The sequence below is a fragment of the Passer domesticus genome, chromosome 17, assembly GCF_036417665.1.
Source record: "Passer domesticus isolate bPasDom1 chromosome 17, bPasDom1.hap1, whole genome shotgun sequence".
NCBI lineage: Eukaryota > Metazoa > Chordata > Aves > Passeriformes > Passeridae > Passer > Passer domesticus.
Window position 1 is genome coordinate 13,545,794 of NC_087490.1, and position 19,200 is coordinate 13,564,993.

A 19,200-nucleotide genomic window follows, 5' to 3' on the forward strand; every position below is an offset into this window, starting at 1 on the left:
AATCTACCCACCAACTCTACTCTGAATAAACTGCCAAAAGGGAAAATCAAAAGCAGAGCAAGCACGTGAGCTGGAAATGCAATGTGTGCTTCTGTGAAGGGATTCAAACACAGGATGTTTTGAAATGGGTTTTTTTCAGACAGTTAAAAGCAGTTTGTTGGGATTTTTTAACGTGTGTATTCCTCCCTTCAGCCTGCTGAGCCAGGCTCCCTGCTTGCAGCTCTCAGGTGATGCTGCAGAGGGGACTGCAGATTAATTGCTCCCACTAAACACACTTCAGGGCCGAGCTTTTCCCTGGACTCAGGTCCAGACTGGTAGCTGTGCTTAACTCAGAAATCCCAGGCAAGGCCTGGAGGAACACAATTAGAATGAATTTTGTTTTCTGAGAGCCTTCCCATGCCACTGAAGTTTGCAGCATGAAGTGCACAGAGCTGAGAGGGAGCTCTGAGATGGCTTTGTCTGCCCCAGCAAAGGCTTGGCTTTCCACTGTCTCAACATGAAACCCCAAAATAAATTCAAAGCAGAGTCCAGCCCAGTTTTAAGGGCCAGCTCCCCTCCTGGCCAGCAGCCTGGTTTGGATCAGGGACTGAGAGTCAGCCTGGCAAGTCAGGGTCTGGCCACTGCCCATCAGCTGCTCGTGGCCAAACTGCTGGAAAACCTCTGAGACCTCTGCAGGGGAAATGCTGACTGAGATCATGAGAACTCCTGCACAAAGCTCCAGCAGAGTCCCCTGATGGCAGAAACGCTGCTGAGGGTGATGCAAGACTCAAACACCCAAACCCCCTCGAGCCCAGCAGCAGGACAGCTTTGTGCACTACTGACAAATCACTACTCACCAAAAGAAAAGATGCCACCTCACCCCGTGCTCGAGGCACTGCAAAAACCCATCAGCCTCGTCCAAACACTTCTGGAACACTCCAGGGACACAAAGCAGACACAGCAGAGTCGCTGGATGAGTTTATTAGTGCATAGGTTAGAGACTGACTCCCCTCTGACCTCCAGACAAAGAGGTTCGTGTGAAAAGGTCTGTTTTGCTGTAAAACAAACTCACTGAGGCAGCTGTTCAACAAGGAGTAAAAACTGTGGAGCAGCCTATTCAAATTTCTGGTCTTGATGGGCAGATTACTGCATGACAACAGAGCAAAAACTTCAACAGGACAGGGTTTGAGGGTCAGTTCACATAACCAGCTGGAAAACAGCAGGAGTGATTTTTCTCCCCCATCTAATCTGCATATCTGTATAAATAATACTTACTGATAAAAATCTAGAAAACTACAGAATAAAATACATTTACCTAGGATGAGCATTAAGGCAACCAATCCTTCCTGACTTCGCATGTAAACTTCCTCACAAACACCAGTGAGCATTCTGGACTCAGAGGTAAAAGAAATTTGTTCATTGTTGAAGCCGAATTTTTCAAGCGACTTCTTTGTGGCTGACTTGTAGAGACCAAGAATAATAATAGCAACAATATTTGACATTATTTGCTTTCTTTTTTAACATGTTTGACATCTGAATAGCTCCAGCATATTCACAGTATACCTGGACAGCAAAGCAGGAATATTCATAGATACAAGAGAAACTGTAAACTTTGCTGAATTTTATGAAGTGAATTCTCACTTTCTGAGCAACTCTGATCTCACACACTTCCAACAAAACCAAAGTTTAAGGATTCTAAACTTGTAGGACTGAGTTACTGCAGTCAACATGAGAGCTGAATATCTGAAAACATTGATGAGCACAGTTTTAGACTATGTTTAAAAAGGCACAAATTATCCTCTCCTCTACTTCTCTTCGAGTGTAAATATATCTACATATCTACATGGATATGCCTGAACAAGGAGGAGTCACAAACCCACGTTACAAATATTTTACACAAAAATACAAAAATAACCTGTAACATTAAATGCAGTTATTTGGGTACATTTGAGTTCTTTGAAGCTTCCAAGTGGTGCAAGCTGGCATTACAACAGGCGTGTGTACACCAAAACACTTCATCCATGTTATAGCCACAAGATTTCATAACAAATCAGTGTCTTAGTTTGTATTAAGTTCAGACTCTTCTGGGGGAGTTCATCCCCCTGTGCTATATTCATACATCAACATTAGCAAACTCCAGAACAAGAAAACTTGATTTGGCTTTATAAAGTCATTTTTGTCATATTCATGTAGGCAATAAGGCTAAACTGATCCACCAGTTTCCTTTGCACAAGAACTACCTGTCAAATTACCTGCCCAAGTGCAAATTCAGCATTTCAGAGCTGTGTGCTTTTACCAGAAATGTTGCAACTAACTTTTTATTAACCATGAAGGAAGTATTTAAAGCAGTTAACCTTGACAGAAAAAATAAAAAAACTGGCAAGTGTAAAAAAGCTTTTTTCCGTTTTTCTTCTCAAGTAATGCACTAGGCCGTTAAAGGAGTAGTCTTTTCAGGATAAGATATTTTAGCACTTGTTGGAGAAAAAGCGTAAGGTTTAAATCGGTTAAGGTGACTAAATAATTAATACACTTAAACACAAGGCTACATCTCATAAAAATATTCACAAGAGTGCTAACAAAGGCAGCACTGGCAAGGTACTTAAGTCATGATTAGAGTTAGGTTAGCAATAAGGAAAAAAAGCCAAACACTCAAAACTCAATAGTCTCTCACTCCCTACTTCAACTGTAACACTGAGATGTGAAAAAACCCGAAGTTACTTTAGCTCAAAACCAAATTTCAGTCTTACAAGTGTCTAGTTTGTGCTGTAAAATCCATACACCCCCAGTACATTCTGATCTTCATTCATGAGTAAACATTAAGAGTGATTTTGCTTTCATTTTAGCCATTAGTGACAGGTCATCGTGCTGGGACAGCGTAAGGCATCATCTGTGGAAAAGGTTTGGTTTCACTGAAGGTGTTTGGAGTTCCTGAAGGTTGGTAACTCTTGGAATGTGCTTGCTAGGACAGAGTTGTTGCTAGGATAATTCCAAGTATCAGAAGCAATACACTTACACATATTATTATGAACATCAATTTCTGCAGGGAAAAGAGAGAAAAGTTAAGATTGAAATACTTTGTCAGAGACAGAATTAAACATATTCAGAGCCACAGCAAGACTGACACCCAGGCCGAGTGCTGGATTTTCTTTCTAAGGAGTATCACTGTCATGATTTCCTGTTTCTAACACACGTGTAACCATAGTCACAAGACAGAGCCATCTGTGCAACATTTCTCTATTTTCCTTTACAGAATATTGGGTATTAGTCATGCCCAACTTCTGTAAACATCATTACAAACAGATGTGGGTCAACTCTAAGTGGCTGCTCACTGCCACCCTCCTTGGATAAATATTTGCAGCCTGCTCAAACCCTTACAGCTGCACCCTGAGTGGAATTCACCAGAAGGGCAGTAAAAACACTCTGCAGGCAATAGCTCAGAGGAGCTGCAAGGGTTAAAAAAGGAGAGATGCTTCTGTGCAAATGCACCAGGGTGTGACTCTGGGTCAGGTATTTCTGACTGCAGGTGATGGCCCAGCGAATTCTGCCCACAAACCAACCCCCAGACACAGAGCTGGCTGTTAAAGGGTGTTAGTACAGAAATGGGAATTTCTGGGGAGCTGTGTGAATGGCACCTCTCCTGGTGCAGCCTGCAGTCTGTGCATGCTGGAAGCTGCTCTGCTGCTGCACCAGAGCAGGGAGCTGCTGCTGCCCAGCTGAGCACCAGAAATGGTTCTTTGCTGCAGCAAAAACATGAACACTGAGAGAAATCCCAGGTCCTACACACATTGCTATCTCCCACTGTTTCATTCAGGCTACATTAACAAACAGATTCGAAGTAAGAAGTTTGAAGATGTTCTCCAAGCCATAACAGCCAATTTCATGGCTGCAGACATCTCCTTTTTAAAAACTATTTAAAACACAGAGAGCCCCACTGGATAAAGTCCCAGGTGTACTGAGCATTCCAGGCTGGTTGCTGATGTGAACTTCAGCACAAACCCAGTAACTGCAGGAGCTGGGAGCCAGCCTGGGCTGCTGGCTGCCACCTCCTGCTCTGGGTGCCTGGCAGGTCACTGTGCTCACCACCACACACAGGACCTGCCGCAGGTCCTGCAGGGTGACAGCAGGGCCACAGGGCACGGACAGATGTGAAGGGTGAGCAGGACAGGACAGGGAAAACAAGAGCCAAATTAGTTGATTAGTTACTTACTGCCACAGCGGCAGGAAGCCATGCATGCTGAGGTTATCCAAGCATCACCGAATACCCACAGACAAACCAATTATTAGAGCTACTATGGCAATCAACACCACTGACACAATGACAATTATCACCACTTTCTGTCAAAAAAACAAGGGATTGGAAATATTAAGCACATTAACACTTGCATTTATGTTCAATTTTTCAAGTAGTTTTTAGATCCACAAGCACTTTTATTAAAGCCCCCCATTTTCTTAAACTGAGATAAATTTATCTGCATAATCTTGCAAATGTAAGAATTAACGTTTTTAAACAGGTAAACGCATGTGATTAATGCTGTACAGTTATCAGAGATGACACAAGCCCCATTTACATGCACATTAAGTGGGCTCTTTCAGCACTTCTGAAAAGATCTTTTGTGAAGGATCAGGCGTGTTATCTGTGTGTAGATCTCCATCTAGAGAAAATGAATTATTCCTCAAATCCAGCTCACCAGAACGAGCCTCACCCAATTGCACAGCACATCAGAAGGGGAAATTGGAATGTAAAAATAAACTACTTAGTAGTCTGATATCAGAATATATTATCTGGTGTCTGATGGGAAGAAAGATACCAAAACAAAGCAAGTGCCCTGGAAAGTGCCAGAACCTTCCTCTGAACTCAAGTCCTCCACAAATTCAGTGTCATGGCACAATGCCACACTCCTTCCAGAGGGAAGATCCCCCTAATTTATCTAAAATTAAAAATCAAAGCAGAATTTTTTAAAAATAAGCCTATTCAGCAAAAGCACTTTTATTTTTTCTGCTAGCAAACAGATTTTATAGTTTTAAATCAGGTAAGTTCACTTGTGATAAACAGCCAGAAACTTTTAAGGTTATTTGGAATCTGAATAACCTAAGGTATTGTGAAAGCTGGTAAGAAAAAGATGGGAATTTATCCACTGGAATAGTACATTAATTCTTCTTTTGGGGTTTTTACACTCTGTCATGGCAGCTCTGAGTGGAAAACTGTGAGCACACCCTTAGCTGTGCATGAACTGCTGATCCAAGAAGTCTCTATAGGTATTATAAATTTTCAGTATTAACTACAGCAAAGTAATTCACACTGGAAATGGTGCTGTGCTAAATGAAAATACTGCCTGGCACAATTACAGAAAGACAACATACCCTGCGTGCTTTGCTTTGATATTTAACTGCCTTTTTAGTCTCTTCCTTTGCATGTTCCACATAATCTGTCGCATTCATCACGTTCTTTTCTATGTTGTTGATCATTTCTCCCTGAAAAGGAGGTTTGAAGGAAAACCACGTTACTGGAATGCACAGATCTTTGTTTAATGAATCTAAAAGAAAGGCTCTAGAACATCAAGAACGACTTTCACAAGTCAAAGATGCACATAGTGGGGATGACACTTTTTCTGCTTTGGCATGTGAAGGCAAAAGGGAATGAGAAGCAAGGGCTCCCAGCTCTGCCCAAACAAGGGATGCTCTCGAGCAGGGCAGGCGAGTTTCTCCCCGTGCAGGAGCAGAAGTGAGCACCTGCACACGTCCTGGTGTGCACACACCATCCAAAGGGAGGCTGGAGCAGCCACGCTGTGACTCACTGCTCAGAACGCCCTGGAGTGGCTGAGGGGACAGGATGCTCCCTCCTCCACACCAGGTCCTGCAGCTGCCCAGGGAGGGCACACAGGGAGCCCCTCAGAGCTCAGGGAGTCAGTGCAGGACAAATCCAAATGAAGGATGGGGAATGGCGTTTGGCAATGAAATGGAGGACTGGAGGAAGATGACAGTAAGTCTGTTACCTGTGTCTCTGTCCATCAGGAGAAATAATCAGCAGCAGGAAACAGCAAAGCATTACAGAATGAAGTACTTCTGTTTGTGTGTAATTCAAAAGAAACCTGCTACCAATTTCTCTTGGCTGAATATTTAACATAAAAGCAAAATAGGACTTCTAGAACAAAACCCAATTACAAAAATCAGGCAAGTTCCTCTAACTTGCTTTTCAGGCAAGCTTCTCTTCTAACAGTATTCTTTTCACTTTCCTGCAGAAGTCAAACCATTTTAAGATCAAGGTTAAGAATATTTTGTTGGATAATTGGTATTTAAAGACTAAAAATAGAAGAGATTTATGTACATGTCAAGACAAAGCTTATGAATACAAGAGATGACTTCAAGGACTTGTCAAGCCCTTTGCATTTGTGTTGGTGAGCACAGAACTGCACTTCTGCATGAAGTGCAAGGTGCACACAGCCTTGCTGACACACCTGTACTCCACTGTGCCTGAGAATCCAAAATCCCCAAGGAATTAACAACCCTCCACGAGATACTTAAACATGCCCAAAGATGTTCCAGCATACTGCAATTAATCATACTGAAGAAGATATTAAATATGCTGACTGGAAGGCAAGTCTGTGGTCAGTTATTGAAAGCATAAGGACACTGAGATGGTCAATTTGTCCACAACAAAACAAACCCCAGTGATTAATTTCCATTTATTCTAGCCACAGCCAGAATCACTCTAAACCTGCACTGTCTGAACATAATCAGCTGCTTCTGCCCATGGCAAAGGGGCAGAGAGGGCCAAGCCCAGCCCTGGTGTGCAGAGCCAGGTACCTGAGTCTCCACAAACATGGCCATGTCCATGAACATCTCGTGCAGCTCCCTGATGCTGGACTCCAGCTTCATGATGTCCTTGTGCCGGGACTCGATCTCGTTCAGGGCCTGCCTGGTGATCTGGGAGTCTGAGATGATCTGGGACAGAGGGAAGGGACAGGGCACGTGAGTGCCAGCACCCTCAGACAGCGGGGCAGCAGAGCAGGGAGAGGTAACCCCCAGAAATACATACATCAGAAGTGAAAATGGAAGGATTACCACTCTCTAACATCTCCTCCAGCTCCTCATCAGTGGTGGTCTTTCCAGCTAGGATAAAAACAACAATTAGTGGGAGAGGCTAATGACAAATTTGAAAAGCACATGAAAAGCAAAATTTTCTTTTAATTTTCCAGTTCCCCTGTTTGCATTCCCTGTTTCAGCAATGTATATATTCACTTCTATAGAGCACATTTTAAAAAAGACTAATTTTAAGCCCATTTAAGACACCTTCCAAGGTAGACACTGTGCTTCAAAGTAAAGCCAGGAACCTTTCTAAACACTCCTAATAATGAACTGGAAGTAAGTCATATGTGAGTCAGTCAACAAATGATTAAAGCACATGTAACTGCAGCACTGATTTTATGCCAGATGAAGTGTCCTTGTAGACAAAAATGGGACCACATGAGAAGAGCTGTTATCCTGTTAGGCATGTTAATTTTGGAATGGCTTTTAATAACACTTGCTGTTTCAGAATGCAGCTTTCCTTGACGCTTCATTTAAAGATGCACCATTGGAAGTAAATGAAGCAAAGGAAAAAGATAACTCAGTAATTTCCTTTAGACTGAAAATTATTAAAGAAATTTTCTCTCTTTTCTTTCCAGCTGTTCTAAAAACAGTAATATCAAGGAGTTTGTGCCATGCAGTCAAATTGTTTTCCTCTCAGGCCCTGTGCGATGCTGTCCAAGATCCCTGATGCTTTGCACACCAAGAATAAGGAGCGAGGGGGCACTAACAGCAGTACGTGGCTTGTCTGAGGAGCACAGGGGTCACTCACTGATCTCCAGCTGCCTCTGGATGCGGCCCTTGCTGCGCTCCCGGAACAGCGTCTGCGTCTCGTTGTACTCCGTCATCACCTCCACAAACTTGTGTGCCAGCACCGAGTGCTGCGGGGGCACCAGGGGCACCAGGGACAGCAGGGACAGACAGGGGGACACCAGGGACAGACACAGGGACAGCAGGGACAGACAGGGACAGACAGGGGGACACCAGGGACAGACACAGGGACAGCAGGGACAGACAGGGACAGACAGGGGGGCACCAGGGACAGCAGGGACAGACAGGGGGACACCAGGGACAGACACAGGGACACCAGGGACAGACAGGGACAGACAGGGGGGCACCAGGGACAGCAGGGACAGCAGGGACAGACAGGGGGACACCAGGGACAGCAGGGACAGACAGGGGGACACCAGGGACAGCAGGGACAGACAGGGGGACACCAGGGACAGACAGGGGGACAGACAGGGGGACAGACAGGGACAGAGAAGGGTGTCAGAAAGGGCCATTTCTGTCACACAGCAGCAGCTCTGCACAACTCACAGTGGCACTCAGCCCAACAAAGCACCCCAGGAGCTCTGAAAGGAGCTCAGAACAGCTGAACTCACTCTCCCCAGAACCCCCTGATTTTCTTTGAGCTGAAGGGAGCCTACCTGTGTTTTCCTCAGGAGCCTACCTGTGTTTTTTTCTCAGGAACCCTAGCTGTGTTTCCCTGAGGAGCCTACCTGTGTTTTATTCAGGGAGCCTACCTGTGTTTTCCTGATCCTGAGGTCCACTGATGTCCGATTGGCATTTTCACCCTGAGCAAAGCTCTGCTCAATAGCTGAGAACAACACAGGAGAACAGAGTCAGTGTCAGCTATTCAACAGCTCAATTACTTTGTAAATATTATAATTACTTTTTAAAGGTACAAGTTCCCCCAGAGATATGTGTAACATTTCAGGGGAGAGGGATGGCATATATAAGTACAATTTTTAAACAATTTTGATCATTTTAACACAGTAACTGCTTCAATCATACTCTTAACAGAGACACACTACTGCCTATTACACTGGAAAAAATTTAAAAGGTGTCATTTTGCAGTTAAAATTAATCTTCTTCCAAAATATCATCCCCCCAATGCAGAAGACATTTCTATATGGAGGAATTATTTTGCATTGCCATTTTCTTGGTTATTTCTGAAAGCAAGGAGTTTTACTTGTCCTCACAACTTACCCTTTAACCTGGCCCGGATTTTATTAGCAATCTTCTTGATTTCCTCATTTAGTTCTTCAAGTTCTTCCTTTGTTCCTTTAAAAAATGTTTTTTTTGAACAGTTAATGATTGATTATAGTAAGTCAGCAAGAGTCTTGGAATCTACCTTGCAATGTCAGAATTTCATTCAGTACAACTATGCAGAGTTGAAGTTTATAATGCTCCCAAGTACTTTAAATACTGTTTTTATAACAGCAACCATCAGGTGCTTGCTTCTTGTGACAGGCTTACACCTGGGAAACGTTGTTATTATTACCAAATATTCAACTAAACCAGGTGACAAACAGCTTTGTGAACACTTTCAGGGCAATGTTAATTTGCTAGTCCAAAGTTAAATGCTCCTGAGTTGTACGTGCAGGTGAAACCAGAGATCTCTGTCCTTTTCTGTGAGCGTGGTACACCATGTGTGCACTGCTTTAACACTCAGTGACACGTCTGTGCCAGGCACCTGTGCCACTCTGAGGGCTCCAGCAGAGCATCACAGAGCTGTGCACGTCCCCAGGAGCACACACTGCTCACAGGGGCTGCCAGAACAGCCAGGTGAGCCCTGCCTAAACCTGAGACCCTGAAAGAGCAGCCTGCAAAAGCAGCTTAGGAATTCACACACACACCAAGGAAAACGGGGGACAGGACAAAACAACAGCCCGAGATCAGTTTCCACCACCCAGATGGAGTCACAAGATAAATGGTGAGCCAGCATTGCAACATTCAAACAAAAATGCCTCAGCATCTTCTGTTCCCTTTTCTCTGAGCCCTGCCCAGGAGCACAGGCAGGCCTGGAGCCAGCAGGGCTGGGGACAGGGACAGGGACAGGGACAGGGATGGGACAGGGACAGGGACAGGGACAGGGATGGGACAGGGACAGGGACAGGGACAGGGACAGGGATGGGACAGGGACAGGGACAGGACAGGGACAGGACAGGGACAGGGACAGGGACAGGGACAGGGATGGGACAGGGATGGGACAGGGACAGGGACAGGGATGGGACAGGGATGGGACAGGGACAGGGGCAGGGATGGGACAGGGACAGGGATGGGACAGGGACAGGGACAGGGATGGGACAGGGACAGGGATGGGACAGGGACAGGGACAGGGATGGGACAGGGATGGGACAGGGACAGGACAGGGACAGGGACAGGGACAGGGATGGGACAGGACAGGGACAGGGACAGGGACAGGGACAGGGACAGGGACAGGGACAGGGACAGGACAGGGACAGGACAGGGACAGGGACAGGGACAGGGACAGGGACAGGGACAGGGATGGGACAGGGATGGGACAGGGACAGGGACAGGGACAGGGATGGGACAGGGATGGGACAGGGACAGGGACAGGGACAGGCCCTGAAGTTCCCAGCTCAGTGCTGGAAAGCAGAGCTGCACTTGAGCTCTGGGGCAAAGCCTCTGCCAACAGGGCAGCTCTGGAACTGAGCAGTGCAGCAGCAGCTGCCTCTGGGGCACACGGGACCCCACCCAGGAATAAAGAGCAGACTCCACAGCTTCAGCATTTCCACAAACCTAAGTAACCTCAGCTTCTGAAGGAAAACACCCACATTAAACTGAGTTTTGGTCTAGGAAAGGTTTGGATGACGCAAGAAATATTCTGAACACACATTTTTTCAAATGAGACTTAAAAAAGGTCAAAAAATCCCCAAATGAAAGTATTAATTCAATATTAAAAATGAAAATGTTTACTTAGTGCTACATTTTGCATTCTGTATGCCTGAAGTTCTATTCCTATAGACAGCTAAAATAAACAAACAGTATTTCACACTTATGTGACATCTTAGAAATTATTACTCACTTCCTTCAGGATTTGGTGCTGACAGGATAATGCTGTGCTGCTTCTTCACTTCTTCCACATTTTGTGCTATTTTTGCTATGTTATTTCTAATTTCCTCAACCTAGAGGAAGAGAAATACGGCAAAGAAGACATTAGAATAATTTAGGACCAATATTTTTTAAAAAACAAAAAAACCCTGCTAATAAAACCCAAACTATTTCATCTGTAAGTTGCACAGAAAGAAATCCCAGCAGACATGTCAATGTTTAAACAGTCTGTAATTGTTTTTTAAACTAAAACCCAGTATTGATAATAGCAAATATATTCTGAATGGCCAAAAACTTAAGTGCTAATATTCCTAATAAACAACTATTTTAAAATTTCATTAGCAAGTTTCTTGTTGACAGGGAATGAAAAACATTTCTCTGCAATAAACACAGAAAATACTGTGAAATAAACTAACAAAGCATTACCAACATTTGTTTTGGCATACAATTACTGACCATACTGGGGAGGATGTGTAGATGAATTGTTAAATCTCATTACTGAAATTAAAAGGCACAGAGAGGGAACAGTCAGTCTTCAATGCATGGTGAAAACTGTAACTTTACCTGTTGGAAGAAGTCATCCATAAAATGGTCTTTTTCGATGATAACTGTCTCCCCATCTTCATTTCCTTTGTACTGTAAAGGACAACAAACACAGATCTGTGCCATGGACCCCAGGCCAGGGCTCTGAGAACCCACAACTGCTCAGCACACACATTTCCACCCCCAGCCACAGAGCCAGTGGGTCTGCACTAAACAGAAATGCATCCTTACAGGGTGAGAAACCCACAGCTCTGCCACGTTCCCACCAGGGCAGCCCTAATCAGTCTGCACTAAACAGAAATGCATCCTCACAGGGTGAGAAACCCAGGGCTCTGCCACACACACACCTCCCCAGCCCAACCCACGGATCTCAGCTTTTATCATGGGAAAAGACAATTCACGTGCATCATGGAAGGGAAAGAGTTCAAGCTTCTCTTCTTTCATTCCCTCCATGGAGCACAGACTGTTTGAAGTTCAGGGAAGCAAAATTAGAACAAAATATTACCCTTAACGTACAGTCAACAGGTTATCTGTTAGAAAAAAGCAAACTACAAGATAATTGTCATTAAGGGTCTGTCATTACAAGACACCTTTCTTTTCTTACAAGGCCATCTGATCTCCTAACACTCTCTGCTCCTAACCTCTGATCCTATTACCCAAGAAGTTTAGTTCTGGTTTTCTTAAATTACTGGAGATACGCATTGTTTGCATGACAATTCTGCAATTTAATCCAGTGTCAAACACTGCTATTATCTTATAAAGAAGTTACTGTCAATTAAGAAAGTCTAGGAGTGCCCCAAAGCCTCAGGGAGAAGTTACAGACTTGGTGCCAGTTCCTCTCCTGCAAACTCGGGAAATGCACAAAGCCCCGGGGCAGAACCCAGCTGGGTTTGGGCTCAGGGGAAACAAAGATGTCCCAGGAGAAACTCAGGAATGTCACTGCCCTCCTGGACAACTGAGACTCAACAAGTTACTCATTTTGGGGAGATAATGCTAGCATTCAAATTATCTGTCCTTACAGATTGCCATCAATTAACAGCCTTGCTTAACACATAAGGGAGGAAGTCTGTGCCCCAAGGAAGTCACCCACAACTTTGCCATTCCCAAGACTGCACTGCTACTAAGCCACAAGCTCTAAGTTAATGTTTAACAAGGAGCTACATTTTAAAGACATTTAATTTCATTATCTATGCAAAAGAACACTTTCTGTTTATATTTACTGAGTAAAGAATAATTTTTCTGCTTGTTCATAACTGCATCCTATATTTAGCTATTTAAACAAAAAATAATGAAAATACCATCTACTAAGGGATTCAGGATGGCAGCTTTCAGTTTGATCAGCTCTTGGTAAACCATGTAACACCTGAGTGAATCCTGAATGAATGAAAGACAGCGATGTGACTCAGAACTGTCTGGAGATGCTCAGCTGGGAGGCAGCTGACCATGACTCCCCAGCCCACAGCCTGTGCCACGTGTATTTCACTGTCCCACTTGGTTCCAGTGAAACCACTGACACACCAATTTGCTCAAGGATTTATGGACAGCCTACCTCAGTCATCAGCACTTGAGACACCTGAGAAGTTTGTCAACTCTGTTCTCCGTATTCTTAAATCATCTCTTACCTAAAATACTGCTCATTTGCTGACTCTCTTCAACTGATGTGCTTCTGTGTCTCTTTTGACAAGCACATCACTGACCAAGAACTCCCTTTTATCAGTTTAGCAGAAACACTGCTCTCCCTGGACTTCACCTCCCCAGTACAAGCAGTATCACAAAAAGCTGATAAAAAGTTTCACGTCAATGCCAAGAGCAATCTAATAAAGTCTGTTTGCAGCTCCTACCTTGACCTTGGGACTCCAAGTCTGGGACACAGCTCCATAAACATTCAGAGACCATAAAACGCCTCCAGCCCTGTCAGGGGCTGTGCTGCTGTGGCTGGGACAGGGTTAACTCTCGTCCAGCAGCTGGCCCGGGCTGTGTTTGGGATTTGTGTTTGGGATTTGTGCCGGAGCAGGGCTGATGACACAGGGATGGTTCAGCTGCAGACCTACAGAGGCAGGGCCTGTTCTGCTCCCCTCCAGGGGCTGGGGGCACAGATGGGAGCAGCTGTCCCCAGGTGAGCCAGGGGACATTGCAGAGCACATGGCATCATGCTCAGGGCATGGAGCTGAAGCAGGAAGGAAGTGGGGCACCTTTAGTGTTCAGGGTCCTCCCAAGCCACTGTTCTGTGTGCCAGCTCTGCAGACCCCTGCCTGCCCATTGGAAGTAGGAAGGAGCTCCTTTTCCTGCTTTGCTTGCGTGCAGCTTTACTTTACCAATGAAACTGCCTTTATTGTCAATCCTTGAGTTCTCTCACCTCTGGAATTCTGCCCCATCCCACCGGGGTGAGTGAGGGAGCAGCCGTGTGCTGCTCTCGCTGCCAGCAGGGCTGAACTACAGAAATTCTCACAGTGTCATTTCTCAGCTCCAAGCAGAAGCTATCCTGATGGTTTAGGAAGCTTCTGTCACTTCCACTACCTTACGGAGTTACAGAAATAACTCAGGCTGGAGATCTCTTCGTAATTACTGACCTTCGGAACTGGAAACAGCTTTTGACTGAAAAACGTGACTATTGCTTGCCCTTGAAATTCTGCTCAAGGTTGGCTGTTTCTCAGAGCAGATCACGTGCATTCCTGTGGCCGGCTCCAAGATCACAACTGACCATTCTCCCGGGGAATCAGCCCCCAGGAGCTCCTCACACAGAGCTACCGCCTCTCCTCACAGCATCCCTGTGTCAGAAGCCCTTCTGCACCCAGCAGCCAAGGAGGGCTTGCAGAGGGCAGCAGGGCTGGGGCAGCTGGGGCAGGTCAATCATTAACACAGCCTGCACCAGCCCCATAACGCAGCTCACGCTGCCAGGGCACGGAGGGCACAGGGCTCATCCTCAGCCGTGCCCTGCTCACAGCCCGACTCAGGCGAGAACAGCAGCGAGCTCTCCTCCTGCTGCCCAGCCTCACTCTGTGCTGCTTCCACACCACCCACCCCCGACAACCCTGACCCCTGTTCCACCTGCTCCTGAGCAGCTCTGCGGGCTCTGAGCGCCTGGCCACGAAAGTGTTTGGAAATAAATCAATGCACTGCTGCTCCAGCTACAGGTCCTTCTTTCAAAAGTTACAGTCAGATGTGAACTTGTAGAACTTGCTATGTTCATTTTTCAAATATGAACTTGCTACGTACCACTCATTTTTCAAATATGAACTTGCTACGTACCACTCATTTTCCAAACATTACATGTAACAGATCTTGTTAACACTCATGCGTAAAGAAATATAAAAATGAAGTATTTTAAATGATTCATCTATCAAGCATGAAAAATGGATTCCAGCAGACAGGTCTGCATCCACTTCAGCATGTCACAAGGGGGAAATTCTGGAGCCATGTGGACAGTGCAGCCCAAACCTGAGATCTAAACCAGCACTCTGCTTGAGCAGAGGTTTATGTCGAACAAATGACAGAACAACAAAAAGAAATTATTAATAAGTCTTATTACCAGACTTTGAAAGGCCATCAGTTTGCAATACCTGAAGTTAGCTGAAGGTCTGGGCATGGATTGTGCAGCTCTGTCAGAGCCCTTGCAGAAGGACCTGAGAACAGCAAACCACTGAAGGCTGGGAGCACATCTTGCAGTCACAGCCATGTACTGCTCACTTTCCGCTTCCCCAACCCCTACTATAAACCACTGCTGAAAGCAGTGTATTGGGTCAGAAAACATTTTTATCTTACACTTACTTGTGCTCAAAATTATAAAACCAGTCTGGGATTTGCTCAATTGTCCCATTAATTGTATTAAAAGACAAATTCAAACAGCTTAAAGAAGTTCATTTGGGCCTGGTTAGAGCAATTTAGAAATTAATTTTTAATTTAGACATTAAGATAACCCCCTGAAGTTGAACAAATACAATTATGGTTGCTGTCTTTGAAAAAGCACATACTTTACACAAGTTCTTTGAGCTGAGAAAACAAGAGGAAGCAGCATTATCTGAAGGCTACATAATCTGCATGTCATCAACCACTTCTTTCTCCAACAACTGTTTAACAGCCTAAACACAGTGCATTAACAAAAATATCTGGCAGTTACGTTAATGTTGTGTCAATGAAGCACAAACACTGATAGGCAGCATTTCTCCCTCCTCCTTACAATGATCTAGGAAAAACCAACGACAAAATGTTTTGCGTGCTGCCCAGCAGCAGGCAGGAGCTCACACATGAGGAGATGGGAAATGAGCGTTTCTGCTGGAGGCCATGGCGAGCTCAGGCAAAGCAGGCCAGGGCAGGCTGGGACCCTTTGGACTCTGTGCCACCGGGGCTCTGCGGGGCTGGAGGGAGCTGACCCACCTCACACAGGCGAGGTACGACCAAAGGGACACTGAAACCCTCAGCAGGGAAAGAGCAAGGTGCAGCTACCCCTGAAGACTCTGCAGGCCTAGGCCTGCTGGAAACCACAGTGCCTGTGTTCCGCTCTTCGTGACTGAGCCAAATGCAATGCAATGAAACTGCATCCATAAACCCAAACACTGGGAAACAGGCGAGCAAGTGTTAACACATTATTTCTTCAGATTCCCTTTTCAGAGCATCTCATCCACGTGTCAGGCATCTCTGTTCAATGGTTCATCCTATGAAAGGAAAACCACTTCACAAAATCATTGTATTTTTGGTATTTCAGATAAAGATGTGAGATGGAAGCTGCCCATGGCAATGGGAATATCCATCTCCTTGGATATGCACCTTTACAAAACTGCAGGTCAATTACCCACTTCTGATGGTGATGAAACACAGACTAGATCTTCAGTAACTTCTACCTTCATTTCATGTTTAATTATCTTCTTCATTAGAAGAAAATATTTAAGTCTCTAAGCTAATTATTACTTCCACAGGCAGTGAAAATGACATTGATGAACACATGAAGCACTTCAGCAATACTGGCTGATACATATTTCAAAAGCAGCCCACTGCAGCAATGTTTTCAGATGTCAAGTACTAAAGCTGGCTTAAAAATTCCTCTGTTCGGCTGCATTAAACACTTTTAACCCTGTCAATGGGGGGTGTGGCAGGGTGTGGAACTGGTTTCTTCCATTTACAGAAACACAGAGCAGGATTAAGTCTGCGGGTACAGAATTATAAATATAAAGCAAATTTGGATCACTACTGGTTGCTTCCTCTATCTGGCACCAGCAGCGAAACCTGGCACATGTTCCCACAGCCTGGAAAGGAAATAACTATACCTGAAAGAAATGACACTGCTTTTTTGGCATGACTCCAAAACATCATTCCTGGTAGAGAAACTGTAATTTAATAATCCTAAAACTTTTCCAATGCTTATTCACCCTTTCAGAGTGGAAGACAAAGTGACTGGCAATCCCATCACTAGAGATGGAGTTTCCAAACTGTATTTTGTGATCCAGAGATGAAAGAGCCCCAGACCCGAATGCAGCTCAACACAGCCCAACTTCCACACATCCGCGGAGTACTGGAACTATCACAGGAACTCCTGTCTGCTCTCCATTTCCATTCCTTTTCAGGAAAAAAACAAAACAATTCCAAAACAAAAACCCTCAAATAGCCTTTTCTTTTACCCAAGGCATATCCTGTTGCAGACAGACGGACGGTGCCTGTCCCCACTCTCCCTGCTTTTTTAGGACACTGTTTCCAAAGCACGAGCAAGGGAAAGGAAAAGAGCGTATAAACAGAGGCAGCTACCATTTTGTAAACACGCGGAAAATGCGGCTGGCAGAGCGCTTTCCTGCCGCATCACGGCCCGAGGGCTCCGGGGAGGACAAACCCAGCCCGGGGGCTCCCGGGAGGACAAACCCAGCCCGCCGCAGCCCGGGCGGCTCCGGCGCGGGATCACCGGGGAATTCAAAGGAATCCGGTGGAATCCGGTGGAGTTCAGCGCCGCCCAAGGCGCTCCGCAGCGGCCGGGGAGCGGAGCAGGGCGCGCTGCGGACATCGCAGAGGGCGGCACTGCGCTGCCGAGCCCCGGCGGATCCCGGCGGATCCCGGCGGCAGCGCGGCCCTCCCGGCCCCGCGGTCCCGCCCGCCCGCTCCCCGCGCCCGCGCCGCACCTCCGCCAGGTCGGCCAGCCGGTCCTTCATCCCCGCGGCGCCGCTGCCCGCCGCTGCCCGCCGCGGGCCCGCCCGCTGCCCGCCGCGCTCCGCCGCTCCCTCCGCGGGCCCGCCCGCCCGCCGACCGCGCACGCTCGGCCCGCAGCCCCGCGCCCCGCCCGGCGCCGTGACGTGAGGGGACGGCGGGCGGGGAGCGGGCACGGGGAGCGGGCACGGGGAGCGGGCACGGGGAGCGGGCAGCGGGCACTGAGGAATGGGCACGGCGGAACGGGCACGGGGAGCGGGCAGCGGGCACAGCGGAACGGGCACGGCGGAACGGGCACGGGGAGCGGGGAGCGGGCACGGAGAGCGGGCACGGAGAGCGGGGAGCAAGCACTGAGGGGAGCGGGGAGCGGGCACTGAGGAATGGGCGCAGCGGTTCCCGTCCCACCAGGGATCATAACTCGTCTGTGGGACATTGCCACGAGAGAAGGAGCTGTCAGAAGTGCGGCCGGGGTGTTTTTCGGTGGAACACGCTTGTGCGAAGGGCCCGGGGGTCTGTGGGGCAGGGCACGCGCGGGCTGTGCAGGCAGTGCTCCTGCCCAGCTCCTGTGCGCATCTCCAGACGCCTTGTGCCTGCTGCCTCCGTGTGCTTGCCTGTCACACTGCTGAGTTTGCTCACAGTTGACCTGAGTTAAGATACAGGAAATGTAAAGGCCTTTAAAAAGTAATTATTCCGCTGATTACCTGCGGATCTCACGGACTCTAATCTGACACTGCTGAAGTGTTTTGCTGCCTTTGCTGAATGGGCTTATCTGGAGCAGATGTTTTGTGCATCCTCTGAACTGAACACTTAATTATACATGCTGATGAACAGATGCTAAAAACTAAATTCCACATGGTAATTTATCTTTTTAACAATGAAATAAATGTTTGCCAGGAGCTCAAATGCTCCTGATAATGGAATTTTTAATTATTCCAAATTAAAGTGCTAGATAGCTTACAGGGAAAAAGTAGTTCACTAATAAATTTGTTACAGTATTAAGAAATAACTAAAGCACGGTGAGTGTTATATACACAGGTACAGATTGTCTTCCCCCTTGTTTGTATTCTTTAAAACTGCCAAACTCCAGTAATGTGGCTTTATGGCCTCCTATTTATAAACACGTTCCTGTCTGTCAAAAGGAGAGGTGGACTTGACAAGGGTTTTGCCAGGATAGCATTGTGCTGAGAAAATAAAAGTTGAGTTGCATATTCTGAAAAAAATAATCCTGACACCTAGAGGCGCCCAGCAGAAGTGCTAAAACCACACAAACCCAACTCAGCTCAAAAACGCAAGGCAAATTCAACGTGCCAGTGATTTTTTCCAAGGAAATCTCACAACATTTGGATTGGCATTACACTGTCAAATAAGCAAAAATTACAGCACACGCCAGCCACTCTTGTAAAGCTTTGTGTATATTCTGTGTCTATGTCGGAGGAAATTGACAAGAAATAAACCACATTTGTGTATATCAGCTGCCATAAAATACTTTCCTTGTCAATTCCAGTCATTCAGATATATGTAAAAACATATAATGTATTTATTCTAGAGTATGGGGACAGCAACAAAGATAATAAAAGGAATTTAAATATACTGGATTTAAAAAAAATAACAGAGGCCTTATAAATCAGA

At 46.1% G+C, this 19,200-nt stretch overlaps 1 protein-coding gene across 5 annotated transcripts; it reads right to left on the reverse strand.

Annotated features, from left to right (window-relative positions):
• Nucleotides 1-944: 944 nt before the first annotated feature.
• Nucleotides 945-17,684, reverse strand: STX2 (syntaxin 2). Of its 5 annotated transcripts, none has more exons than XM_064392174.1 (11): nt 17,547-17,684; nt 11,467-11,538; nt 10,877-10,976; nt 9,034-9,108; nt 8,568-8,641; nt 7,817-7,925; nt 7,016-7,089; nt 6,784-6,921; nt 5,341-5,451; nt 4,254-4,314; nt 945-3,016 (listed from the first exon to the last, which is right to left on the reverse strand). In XM_064392174.1, exons 1-11 carry the CDS (start codon nt 17,574-17,576, stop codon nt 2,886-2,888), a joined length of 975 nt encoding a protein of 324 aa, XP_064248244.1. In that variant the 5' UTR covers nt 17,577-17,684; the 3' UTR covers nt 945-2,885. The 5 variants fall into 5 exon arrangements, with proteins under 5 accessions (XP_064248244.1, XP_064248242.1, XP_064248241.1 ...); XM_064392170.1 differs by having other exon boundaries at nt 2,876-3,016; nt 4,187-4,314; XM_064392172.1 differs by lacking the exon at nt 4,254-4,314 and having other exon boundaries at nt 7,042-7,089.
• Between the last annotated feature and the right edge of the window lie 1,516 nt (nt 17,685-19,200).